Genomic DNA, 12,958 nt, shown 5'->3' on the forward strand with positions numbered 1-12,958 from the left:
AGCATTCTGCCTCTGACAATGGACGGAGAACATAGCCATTGATAGCCTTATCATCCATGATGTCTATAATCCTCTTTTAAAATCATCCTTGTTGGTGGTCCTCACTGCCTCTTGTTGGATGCAGTAGATCAACCCCAACAAGGTGTCCCCCAAAGTGGCCTATTTACTTGAGCTTGGTTCTACTTCCTTACAAAAGAACTAGCTAGGGCAGCTCAGAGGGACGATTAAAAATGGGAGATTAAACCATGAGAGTGGATCAGAACTAAAATCAGTATTTTGTCTATTCAGAGTCCACATCAGATTACAGGTGCTTGTCACACAAAGACTGAATCTGGGATCTTCTGCCTGCAAAATACCTGCTCTTCTGCTAGGTCCCTTTACTGGATTGTACTACTTCAGTTTGCAGGTGGAGCTGCATATTTAAATGCCCCTTTAAAAATCCCTTTAGTGCAGTAGGTTAGCGTGTCAGGGAAACAGCTAGGTTAGTAATCTCTGACCTTCTGTGTTCATGGAGGGCTTCAAAAAAACCCTGAAAAAGGTAACAGGAGAGATATTAAAAACCCAGTCACCAATTTGCTGTCCAAAGTGGCATAGTCCAGAAATAACTGCATTTCATGGTTTTTTTATGTTCATGCAACATGACCTCTTAAAGGAGGTAGATTAGCCCAGAGAGAAATCCACAGCCAATGCTTTTGTTGTGGGTTTAGTTTAATCAGTTGGATCTTTTATTTTATTAAAAAATATTAACTTACAAACATTACCACAAATGGCATCTCTATTCACATACAAATTTAATACAAAAAAACCCCTTTTCACTCTGCTTATTTCAACTTCTGCCCATTTATTACTCCTTAAGGATACAATCCCCAGGAACATTTCTCCTCTGCAGTTCTCTTACACAAGAGAACTTCCCAGGGGATTTATTGTTTTTCTTATCCCTTTAGGACTTGAAGTTGCATCTTTTCACTTGCCAAAATCAAAAGGTCATGTTTTTCACCCTGTAAAGGTGACCTGCAGCCACCCCCAGGTACCACACTTCTTGGAATTGCAGTGCTTGAGGAAAAGATTACTAGAATGAATTATGGAATTTAGCAGATGTTTCTTTTAGAATTTGCTGGCTACTGTAAAAACACTAAATGTGAAATATAAATTTAGTTAAGATGTGAGCTAGACTGTCCATTCCGGATAACAGTGCAATTCAGAAAACAAGGTGATAAGTTTCGCCCATATGAACAACTTTCAAGGTTTGAGTTTTTTTATCATTATTAATGTTTTGATCTGGCAAGTCCTATTGTTTCAGGGTTGCAGAAAGCTGCTTTTAGTATCTATCATTTCATTGGGATTCTTTTGGGCTGGAATGAAAACAGTCTAAACAGAGATAAATAGTAGGTGAGTGCAATAGTAAAAAACTCATTTAAATAGGCAATAGGTTAACTTCAAATAAGCTTTTCTTAAATTAGTTTTAAAAGGAGGATATGATAGGAAAGAAATGCAAGACATGCAAGGCAGACAGGAATAAAGACACCCTGCTGCCTCCACCACTACCCCCTGGTGGTTCTCTTCCCAGCCCACCAAAATCGACACAATTTCCTTCATTTGGCCTCCACAGCTCCTCCCAAGCTGGGAAGAGAATGGAATTTAAAAATGCTCAGATTAGACCCATCAGTTTAAGCTCAAGCAGGTAGCAAAGGTGTACAAAACTGGCCCACCATTTTGAGTTACACCTTCATCACAAGCCCACGTAACAGAAAGTGGTTCTACACAACCAGGCTGAATGGGGTGCAAAGGTGCAAAGTATTACACAAAGACACCTAAGGCTGATGAGAGCTTCACAACACACCTGCCCTGCAAACTTAATCCAGTTTTTTAAAATAAATATATATACAATTAATGGCTTTGGCCAAGGAACATTGGGAAGCACAGGAGTGCATGATTTCCAACAGGACTTGGGATCTAACTGTATTTGTTTGCGATCATATGGGAGGGTGAGCAGAAGGACCATGATATAGTTAACTCAGTTTACGATTCATAGCATAGACACTCCTTTAGATGCAACGGTGAGGAAGGGGTGGGGAGAGGAAAAGCAATGGAAATAGATGCCCTAGTTGCAAGACTTGTTCATCACTAGCATGCCAGTTGTTTGTTTCTCTATGTAAGAGTTGGATCTGGCCTCTTTCAAAGGAAACAAGTCCTCATTTGGGTTTGGGTGATGTACATTTAAAACACCTACCAGGATGCTACTTAGTCCCCTTTCTGAAGCCATCCCTAGAGTCAAATGCTTACCAAGAAAATCAGCAGATGAACATCCAGCGAGGATAATACAGCATGCCAAGAATCACGGAAATGGTGGCAGAGAGAAGTGGGGGGGGGGGGGTTTCCAGACCCTACCAGAGTTCTAATTTTCTACCCATCAAGAGAAAATTCAAATGAAGCTCTAAACGATGACATATAAATTTGGGGGGAAAGTCATTTTTTGCACCCATTGGGCCACTCCAGCATTTCTTTTTTCCTTGCCCAAGGAGGAGATAACCCTGTGTGTCTTGTCTGGAAGACTGGCATAGAAGTTCAACGCTTGCAAGTCACTCTCACAGGATAACAAAGGAGAAATGTTCTTTGGGCGGATCCACTTGCTTTTGCTCCCCTGTTCCGGTCCAAGTTGAGTCCTGGCTTGGGTCACCTTGTCCCACTGCCTAGTAAGGCATGTACCAAGGAGAAAGTCTTCCACGGCCCCTGGAGAAGAACACACACACATTGACCATGGCAAAAGTTAGCCCAGATGTTTCACCACCTCATCCCTGGCCTAGGCATCATTTACTCAAAGGAATAAAATGAAATAAAATATTGAATTCTTAAATTGAAGAGGCGCTTTGCCTAATTTCATGCTGGTGCCAACGAAAGAAACAATGGAGGGCAGGTGCAGAGAAAGTGGGGGAGGGGGATAGTTGCCCTGCCCACGACAGTCCCTTATAGTAGGTATGGGGAGCATTCTTCAGCTGGAAGGCCACGCTCATGGGCAACTTTCCGGGGGCCGCATACAAGGGTGGGAAGGGCCAGATTAACAGTGGGTGGAGCAATGGATGTGACTCTTACCTTAACACCAGTGTAGGCTACATTCTAGCCATGCTAGTACCAGATGTTTCTACCTGCACAAACACCCCGTCTCCATCTTTGCAAGCTAGAGGCGTCGTCACAGGTAAGCATTCAAAGATGGGAGAGCAAGGCGAGGGGTGTGGCCAGAGGAGAATCCCAAGGGCCAAATAAAGAGTCTTGGAGTGCTGCATTAGGCCTCTGGGGCTGAGGTTCCCCACCTCTACCCTACAGATTGCCCCCGAATGAATGCAGCCCTTAACAAAACCCTTGCCTATGATATATTTTGCTCTTCCACAATCCACCCAACCCTTTGTTGCAGAACTGTAGGCCTCCCTTATATGAACTTCCCTTTCCCAACACCCCAACTCCAGGATGCTGTCCCCAAAAACCATCTAAAATTAAGAAATGCATACAAAATGGAGTGGAGGAGGTCAGGAGAAGCAAAGGAATTTCTTGAGACTATAAACCAATCTAGATGAGTAAATGCATCAACTCAGCCTCTAAGGGTGTTCTGCCTTTCCTTCATATAAGCCACTTGCTCATTAGCTACAAGAGCCATCCATCACTGATAGAATTGATTCCCAGTGGCCTTGTCAAACTGATTCAGGGCCATGGTCAGCTGGAGCTATGCACAAAGCTGGGTATATTCTATGCTGTGTGATCACAGCGTACAAGTATGGTGTTGTTTTACCACTGACAACCACACATAGCAAATTTCTAGCCCTTAATCTTGATAATGAAGCACACTGGGTGGCTTTCGGACAGTCACTGCCAGGTTGCTGTGAGGATAAAATGGGGAGTTGGAAAACCATGTGCACCAGCTTGAGCTTCGAGGGAAAAGGTGCCATATAAATGCAATGAATAAAAAATAAAATAAATGATCTTTTGCCTTTGCTATTTTTGCATACCGTTTAGTCCTTTTTTTTTTACTTACGGTGGTAGTCGGTCTTTTAATGGTTAGGCACATTGGTTTCAGTTTACTAAAGAAAATCGGGATCTAAATTATTAAAATAAACCCTTAGTTATCACAGTCAGTCCAGACTCTCAACAGCAGCAGAGAGGATTGACAATGGTGTATAGGTAAAGGTAAAGGTACCCCTGCCCGTATGGGCCAGTCGTGTCCGACTCTAGGGTTGTGCGCCCATCTCACTTAAGAGGCCAGGGGCCAGCGCTGTCTGGAGACACTTCCGGGTCACGTGGCCAGCGTGACGAAGCTGCTCTGGCGAGCCAGCACCAGCACAGCACACAGAAACGCTGTTTACCTTCCCGCTATAAAGCGGTACCTATTTATCTACTTGCACTTAAGGGTGCTTTCGAACTGCTAGGTGGGCAGGAGCTGGGGCCGAAAGACGGGAGCTCACCCCGCCGCGGGGATTCGAACCGCCGACCATACGATCGGCAAGTCCTAGGCACTGAGGTTTTACCCACAGCGCCACCCGCGTCCCTATGGTGTATAGTTGTTGTTGTTGTTTAGTCGTTTAGTCGTGTCCGACTCTTCGTGACCCCATGGACCAGAGCACGCCAGGCACCTCTGTCCTCCACTACCTCCCGCAGTTTGGTCAGACTCATGTTTGTGGCTTCGAGAACACTATCCAACCATGGTGTATAGAGACAGCCCTAAACACAGATCCCTGTACTCAGACCAGCTTTTAGATCCTGCAAAAGACAGAAAAGTTGTTTTTCGGCTCATCTAGGGCAAAGGTGTCGATCCCCCCCCCCCAGAAACAACTTGGGGATGCTGAAAGTGCAAGCCAAGCCAGAACAGCACAAGTGACACACTCGCTCCCAGGGGCACTCCATGCCAGCTGCTCTTTCTGGGATACCGAGCTGACGGGTTGCTCATTTCTGTTCCTTCCGATATGGAAAAGAGAACTGCTGCCCATGGGCACCACTAAGGTGTCCAACTCCTTGTCTGCGTGCAGCTTACAGGCCCTGCTGGCCACGCAGATGCACAGGTGACGCTGAGCCAGCCTGACAGCAGCAGCACCCAGGAGCCAATGTGCTTCTAGTGGCAGATTGTGCTAGCATCTTATACCGTCCCCCAGAAAGACGGTATATAGCAGGAAGAGGTCCTCGGTTCTCCTTCAGTTCCTAGCCTCAGACATCCAAGGCTGGATGTAACTAAGTTGTTGCGCTAGCAGAAACCAGGAGAATGAGTCCTGAGAGTGCTATGGGACTCTCCTCCACACACACACACACACACACACACACACACACACACACACACCTGCTCAGGATGGGGTGTGGGAAGAGAGGAGGAAAGAGCATCCCATCTGGCAAACAGAAATGCTTGTATTGATGGAATGATAGCCTTACTGTGATGTTGGACTGGCAAGCACTCTTCTGCTGTCCACTCACCTGTGCACCCTTCCACGTGGCCTTAAACGCTGCCCTCCACAGAAACTGGAGCGGCGAGGCAGAGCCCCCCGGCCATGGAAAGCACCCCGGGAACCACCCCGGTCCGTGGAGCTGATGCCTGGCATGTTGGTCCTCTTGGGCAACACCTGAAGCGAAGCAAAGACAACATGGTGCCACAAAATTAGCTCGCATCACTTACAGCAGAGATGGGGAGCCTGCCTCCCGCTCCAGGTGTTGTTTCACTACACTGCCCATCAGCCCTGACTGAGCCTTGTCCACGCTGGCTGGGCCTGATGGAAGGATCGAGCCCAACATCTGCAGAGGGTGCAAGTTTCCACATCCCTGGCTTTCCATCTTGGACTGGGATGTGAACACATGATGGAAGGCACCTTGAAATTTTGCACAAAAGTGAAACACTGGGCTGTAGTTACATAGAATGGAAGTGAAAGGCCAGTTTGGAAAGCAACACACCCACATTTGGAAAGACACAGATAGGGAAAGGTATATAGGTGCCCATAGACCAGTACTGTCTACTCTGATTGGCAGCAGCCCTCCAGGGTCTCAGGGAGAGAGAGGCCTTTCCCATCAGCTGCTTATGGGGAGTTGGTGCCAGGGATTGGGCCTGGAACCTTCTGGATGCAAAGCAGGTCCCCTACCCACTTAGAAATACAAGCCCACACCCCCAAGGTAGGGTTCTGCATCCCCAGACACCCCTCCTCTTCCCATGACACACACCTTGATGATACGGCCTCTGAAGGTGCTCTCACCCAGCTCCACAGCAGCCTTCACAGAACTCTTGTCAGCAAACTCAATGTAGGCATACCTGCAACAACAGGAGGAGCTGTGAAAGTCACCTGGGGCCAATTTGCAAGCTTCTGATGGGAGAAAGATGCACTTGTGTATTTCCCCTGGGGCCACAATGGGAAGCAGATTTGTCTTCCTCATTGCATCTTTATGTGCCCCCAGACTGTCTCTATTTTCAGGTGCGATTGAATCACATCCCTGCCAATTCAGGTTGTGCACTTAGAGTGAATTCAAAGCTCCTGAAAAACAAGCCAGCTTCCCCAAAAGACTGGCCATTTTGTGGTAAGGAAAGCGATGGCAAAATGCACTGGAAACTGTTAGCTAACACTATCTTTGTTGCAACGTTGCCTCCTCCACAAACAAATCAGGCTGAATGCTACCTCAATAGCCAGCATTGTCTTAGTGCAGGCATGTCCAATAGGTAGATCGTGAGATCTACCGGTAGATCACCAGATGCCTATGGCAGATCACCGGTAGATCAGTGCCCCCGCCAAGAAGCTCAAGAACTTCGGCTACCCTAAAAAAGGCTCAACAACTGACCTGAACCCCAAAAAAGGGGGTAGATCACTGTCAGTTTTTAACTCTGGGAGTTGGTCACCCCTGTCTTAGTGCGTCCCTGCAAACAAATCAGGATGAATCTACTATTTTGGAAAGTTGTGTGTCTCTTTGTTATCTATGCATTTAGACACCTCTTAAGATACTGTAACCAAATTTTGTGTGATAGTTTCCTGAGGTCAAAGAGCAGGTTTCTGTCCGTTTGTATACAAATGGATGCCGCTGTGAATCAAGATGGTGGACTGAACCCTTCAAAAGTGCACTGATTTTAACCCACTGATATCAAAACTATAATGATTTTTTGGTTCCTTATAATTCCCATGCAACACTGGGTATGAGGCTTTTAGTGCTTGATAAACAAGCCTTCTGGAAGCACTCTTCATCTCAATGACTTGCTGGAGCAATACAAAACCTTCAGAAAGACATGATGGCCACTCAGCCATTTACAATCTGCACTGCCAGGAGTGGAGGGACAGAGAGGAACATGTCTGATCCAGAGGGGCAGCCTCAGAGGTCAGACTCACTGGGCACCTGGCAAGGCCCACACCCAGCCATGTTGCTCATGGCTGATCCCCAGAGCCCTACATGTGCAGGATGATCGCTTTCTTCATCTTGGCTTGTTCCATCTGCACTCCTGTGAGCCATGAGACGAGCAAAGAGGAGGAGCCAGTCCCCCCCAGTCTGCATTCACTCTGGCACCCGGAAGCCATCCCATCCATCTACCTGGCCCTCAAGAGAGGCAGCCACCCCATCCTTCAAAACCACAACTGCCCCCCTTCCCCACCATCAAATCACTTGCCCTTTAGGATGACCGGAGAACTTGTCGCAGAGGATAGTAACTCTGTTGATCTGACCGCAGCTGTTGAAATGGGACTCCAGCTCTTCTGCGCTTCCACCATAATCCACCTATAAAGATCACATCACACGTGTCCAGACTTCTGCCCCACTGCCCAACGATTCAGGGAAGAGGCAGAGGCTAGTGGGGAAAGCCCCTGCTTTTGGCAGAGGGTTCCTAGTTCAATCTCTGGCATCTCCAGCTAGAGCTGGGGATGTCCCCTTGTCTGAAACCCTGGAGAGCTGCTGCCAGCCAGAGTGGACAATATTGAGCTTGGTGGTGATGAATTCAAATCATATCCTGCCCCTCTTCTCCCAGAGGAGCCCAGGGCAGCAAGCACATCAACAACAAAACAATTTTGGAGTAGGGGGAAACCATTCTAAAATCAGTTCTCAGGGCTGCCAGGAACACTGCCTTTCAGACATCAAATGCCTGGGTCAGCAGGGATGTTTTTGATTTCCTCCTGAAAGTCAGTAATGAGGGAGAGGAACACACCTCAACAAGGAGGGCATTCCACAAATAGGGAACCGCTACCAAGAAGGCCTGACAGAGCAGCCCGCAATGGACTGACTCAGTGTGTTCTTATGAGAGTACACAGTGATTTATAAAGATCAGCAAAGCCTCTGCAGCAAGAGACTATTTAACCACATGCTGGCGATGTACTAGGTCCTAAAAGCCCCCTTCCTCCTGCCCTCTTCTAATTGCTGGGAGTTAACGTGTCTTAATTTTTGGAAGACAGGTGCTGAAGCTCATGCCTGCCAATCACGACTGTTCTCGTATCCTAACCATGTGTTTTGTGGTCAACTGGTTGGCATCACAGCAACAAGGGGAGACTGTTCTGCAGGGTCTCTAGCCCAGACACTCAATGCTGCTCCAGCTCTCTTGAAGCCCCATCTCACTTACATTTCCCACGTAGACAGAGCGCTGGTCAACTTCCATTTTTTCCTGAGTTGCCCGAGGCAAACCAAGTCCTGTGGAAGGGAGGAGGAGGAGACCTCATGGGAATCGTGGTATGCCAGAGGTGGTTGACCTGTGTCTCTTCAGAGGTTACTAGACTCCAACTCCCATCTTCCTTGACCACTGTCCTGCCTGGATGGGGCTGATGGGAGTTGGAGCTCAGTTTCTGAGTTTTGAGAACCTGCTTCTGAGTTCTCAGCCCTTTGAAATAAGACCACACACACACACACACACACACACACACACACACAATACATTGATATCCCACCTGTTTCAAAATGAGTTAAAGGCAGGGAAAATGGCCTCCTCCATTTTAACCTCAAGACAACCCTGCAAGAAAGGTCTGCCTGAGCATAAGTAGTGGCTAGCCTTCACGGCTGAGCGAGGATCTGAATGCAGTTCTCCCCTGTCTTTCCACCAGACTATTAGCCACTGCAGCAAGCTGGCTTTCATGACTTGTAGTGTCCTCATAATACCTGTCCATGCAATCTTTACTGAAGTTATACTTAACACAGCTTCTTTTCTAAAAGCCTTTGCCAGCCTAGTAACCTCCATTTCTTTTGGATGACAACTATCATCATCCCCAGCAGTGCCCTTCCCACTTGCGATTCCCAATGGATCTAGGCACTGTTCAAAGGAGCAAACCAGGCTCTGCCCAAAGACTTGCAACCTAATATGCCCAGTTATGACTCCCTTTCTCCATTGACTTGCAGGCACTTGAGGTGGCACTGTCCAATGCTACAAGGTCTTCTGGGGCACACATATCTTTTGGAATCACACAGTGAAGCCGCTTGGGATAACAGCATGCTGCTGTCAGCCAACCCTTAAAAGACACACGAAAACCGTACCTGCCTCTGATCTCATGATGAGGTTCTTTGCTTCGGCCTGCAGCTCCTGCAGCCACTCCTCCTCCTTCTCCATCTCACGGACCTTGGCCTTGATGGCCTCCAGTTCCTGCATAGCAAGATTGGGGGAGGAGGCAATAAGAGAGGTGCACAGGGTTGTGTTGAAGGAGCACAGCAGAGTAATCAGCCCATCCTCAGCCAGCTTCTGTTCAAGGAGGGAATGAGTGAGACTCTTGTGCAAAACCAGGTTGCCCATTCTGATTGGGAAGCTCAGGCTTCTGGACCTCCAATTCCAAAGCTCTTTGCAAACTTAGAAGTTCCACTGTTGGTTAAGTAGATAGGTGTGCGTGTGTGCATGTGCATGCACACACACAACTTTGTAAGGCTCAGCAGAAGTGGAGATGGTTTGCTGTTTGCCACCTGAGTCAGTTAACCCAACCAGCTCACCCAGCTGCACAGACAGCCTCTCAGCAATATATTTCTGGCTCCAATGAAACCATGTTGCAAGAAAGCACCCTTGAAGCTGGTCCCTTTTGGATTTTATTTTGTTTTTTTTTTACTTATTTAAGCTTAGCAACCATAAATCTACCATTCATCAAAATTGATCACAGGCTGACTTCACAACAAATCAGATATACATAAAAGCAAATATAAAAGATGCAGCCAGATCAACAATACTTTAAACATGTACTTTAGATGCCTTGAACAAACAAGGGCTCTATCCATCCCCCAGATCACCCTTCACCCACCTGGTACACTCCAGTTGTTTTGGACTACAACTCCCATCACCCCTAGTCAGCACTGATGGGAGCTGTAGTCCAAAACATCTGGAAAGCACATGATTAGTGAGAGCTGACCTAGATTAAAGCAGCATTGGTGTCAGACAAACCTCCCAGCAGAGGGTATTCAAAAACTGGGGCAGCACAGCTGAAAATCCCATTTCCTCATTGCTTTTGCACAGCACATCTTACCATACCTTACTGCCATCCTATGAATATCAGGCTCAACTAGCAGCCCTCCAGCTGTTGCTGCTACTACACCTCCCATCAACCATGACCACTGGCCATGCTGACTGGGGGCGGGGGCGGTGATGGGAGTCCAAGCATCTGGAGGGCACAGCCTTCAAGTCATCCCTTGGAGTAGGGTTTCCCAAACTTGGGTCTCCAGCTGTTTTAGGACTACAGTTCCCATCAGCCCTGACTGCTAGTCCTGCTAGCAGGGGATGATGGGAGTTATAGTCCAAAAAATAGCTGCAGACCCAAGTTTGGGAAACTCTGCCTTAGAGGCTCTTTCTGTTGTTGTTTCTCCTGCCCCAAAAGAAGCCAAGATGGTGCCATCCAGATGTTGCTGGATGACAACTCCCATCATCCGTGGCCATGCTGGCTGGAAAAGATTTAGGAGTCCAACAACATATGGGGGCAATCACAGTCCAGACTCACAGGGTCTTCCACTTCCAGGAGCTCCTTTCTGTCTCCTTTCAGAGGACTCAGCTTGGTCTCTTCTTCCAGGTGCTTCTGCCAAGCTGAGATTTCAGTCGCATCCCAGGGGGAATTGGCAGTGGCTAGAGACGGAGGGTTCTGCCACCAGGAATCAGCGTCAGGGAACTGGGGGCTTGGGGAGGAAAACAGAAGCACCAAAAGTGAGGTGGAGCTCTAAAGTAACTGGGAATTTACACAGACTCATCCAGACTTTGCCCCCCTGTTTTCCTTCATGTGTTTTGGACTATGAATCCCATCAGCACCAGGACACAAAAACGCAAAGCACAGAAATTTGTGCCCATGGCATGCGGGCTTAGCAGCTGGGCTAATTCAGTTCTTTTCAACCACAGACACTTACAGCAGGAGTGGGAAACCTGTGGCCCTCCAGATGTTGCCAGACTACAGCTCCAATCATCCCTGCTCATTGGCTATGCTGGCTGCTCAGGCAGTTGGGAGTTGGCATCCAGCAACCTCTGGAGAGTCACCGATGTTCTCCACCCCTGACGTAAAGCATAGTCCTAAGATTCCTCAGGGACGTGGGTGGCGCTGTGGGTTAAACCACAGAGCCTAGGACTTGCCGATCAAAAGGTCGGTGATTCGAATCCCCGCAACGGGGTGACCTCCCGTTGCTCGGTCCCTGCTCCTGCCAACCTAGCAGTTCGAAAGCACGTCAAAGTGCAAGTAGATAAATAGGTACCGCTCCGGCGGGAAGGTAAACGGCATTTCCGTGCGCTGCTCTGGTTCGCCAGAAGCGGCTTAGTCATGCTGACCACATGACCCGGAAGCTGTACGCCAGCTCCCTTGGCCAATAAAGCAAGATGGGCGCTGCAACCCCAGAGTCGGTCACAACTGGACCTAATGGTCAGGGGTCCCTTTACCTTAAGATTCCTCACTCATCATAGCTAAGCCCCACAGAGTTCAATAAGGTTTATTCTCCAGCACACACATAGGACTGCAGCCTTTATGTGAAGCAGAGCCACAGAGGGGTGGAGGGGGCAGAGTATATATATCTAAGGGACCTGAGGCAAAGCAATAAACGACATCCTTCTTCTCCCAGCCCCCAAGTCCAGTCTGCCTGAGGCAGAAAATCTCACAAGTGACTCCCATCTTCCCTGGCAATAGAAGCAGAATGATAATAATAAAGTAAATAACGTGCAATTTGCTGCCCTTTCATGACATGCATAAATCAGATCCCTAAGGCAAGCTCTTCACGCTGTCTAATGGTAGAACAGGTTCCCAGGAACCAGGTTAGAGGCACAGGGGAGCTTCAGGGATGGAGCGTGTGGGGTGAGTGAAACTGTGTGTGTGTGTGAGAGAGAGAGGGGGGGAAGGGAGGTGGAGGGGGCTGAGTATATATCTAAGGGACCTTTTTCAGGCTGAGGGTCACATCCCCTTCCAGGGACCACATGCTAGTGGAGGGCGGGGGCAGAGGAAAAAGTGGGTGGTGCAACTAATATAAATTTTATCTTCGTACAGGAGGCTAGTTTCTACACACGCTCACATACTGCTCTTTCTCCGCCATCCAGGCAAGCAAGAGGCCTTACCAGAGATCAAGGACATATTGCCGCTCAGCAAAAACACTTGAAGAGGGAGTAAAGCAGGGTCAGTGAGCGTTGTGGGTGTGTAGCTCCGAAGACTCGCTTGGACAGCTAAAGAGGGGGGCTCTTTTTGGCCCCCAAATACGAGGCTTCTCATCCCCATTATAGCAGGATACACCCACCTTTAAAAGACACCCCTATTTTGTAAAAAGGAACATATGTACAGGGAGCAAGATGACGTTTGAGATCAGGAAGGAAGGAAGCAGAACACTCCAGCAGAAAAATCCAAGGGAAATTGAGTTTTGCAGCTAAAAAGCCAGCTAATTTGGGGGAACCAGATACCCCAGAGAGCACCAGCCTTCTTTTATTTTGGCAGGGGCCATGGTTAGAAGCAGCACCTCACAGTCACCTTTTAAATGTCCACAAATGCTTGCTTTCCCATAATAAATATGCTTGCTTTTAAGGTGCCACAATGGAGTTTGCGGCTTTGGGATGCAA

At 47.9% G+C, this 12,958-nt stretch overlaps 1 protein-coding gene across 1 annotated transcript; it reads right to left on the reverse strand.

Annotated features, from left to right (window-relative positions):
• Positions 1-2,323: 2,323 nt before the first annotated feature.
• PABPN1L (PABPN1 like, cytoplasmic) lies at positions 2,324-12,444 on the reverse strand. The gene is made up of 8 exons (XM_053401920.1): positions 12,424-12,444; positions 10,884-11,096; positions 9,422-9,553; positions 8,546-8,587; positions 7,607-7,713; positions 6,184-6,271; positions 5,449-5,594; positions 2,324-2,730 (listed from the first exon to the last, which is right to left on the reverse strand). The coding sequence occupies exons 1-8, from the start codon at positions 12,442-12,444 to the stop codon at positions 2,691-2,693; spliced, it is 789 nt and encodes a 262-aa protein (XP_053257895.1). The 3' UTR covers positions 2,324-2,690.
• Between the last annotated feature and the right edge of the window lie 514 nt (positions 12,445-12,958).

Source organism: Podarcis raffonei, chromosome 8 (genome assembly GCF_027172205.1).
Source record: "Podarcis raffonei isolate rPodRaf1 chromosome 8, rPodRaf1.pri, whole genome shotgun sequence".
NCBI lineage: Eukaryota > Metazoa > Chordata > Lepidosauria > Squamata > Lacertidae > Podarcis > Podarcis raffonei.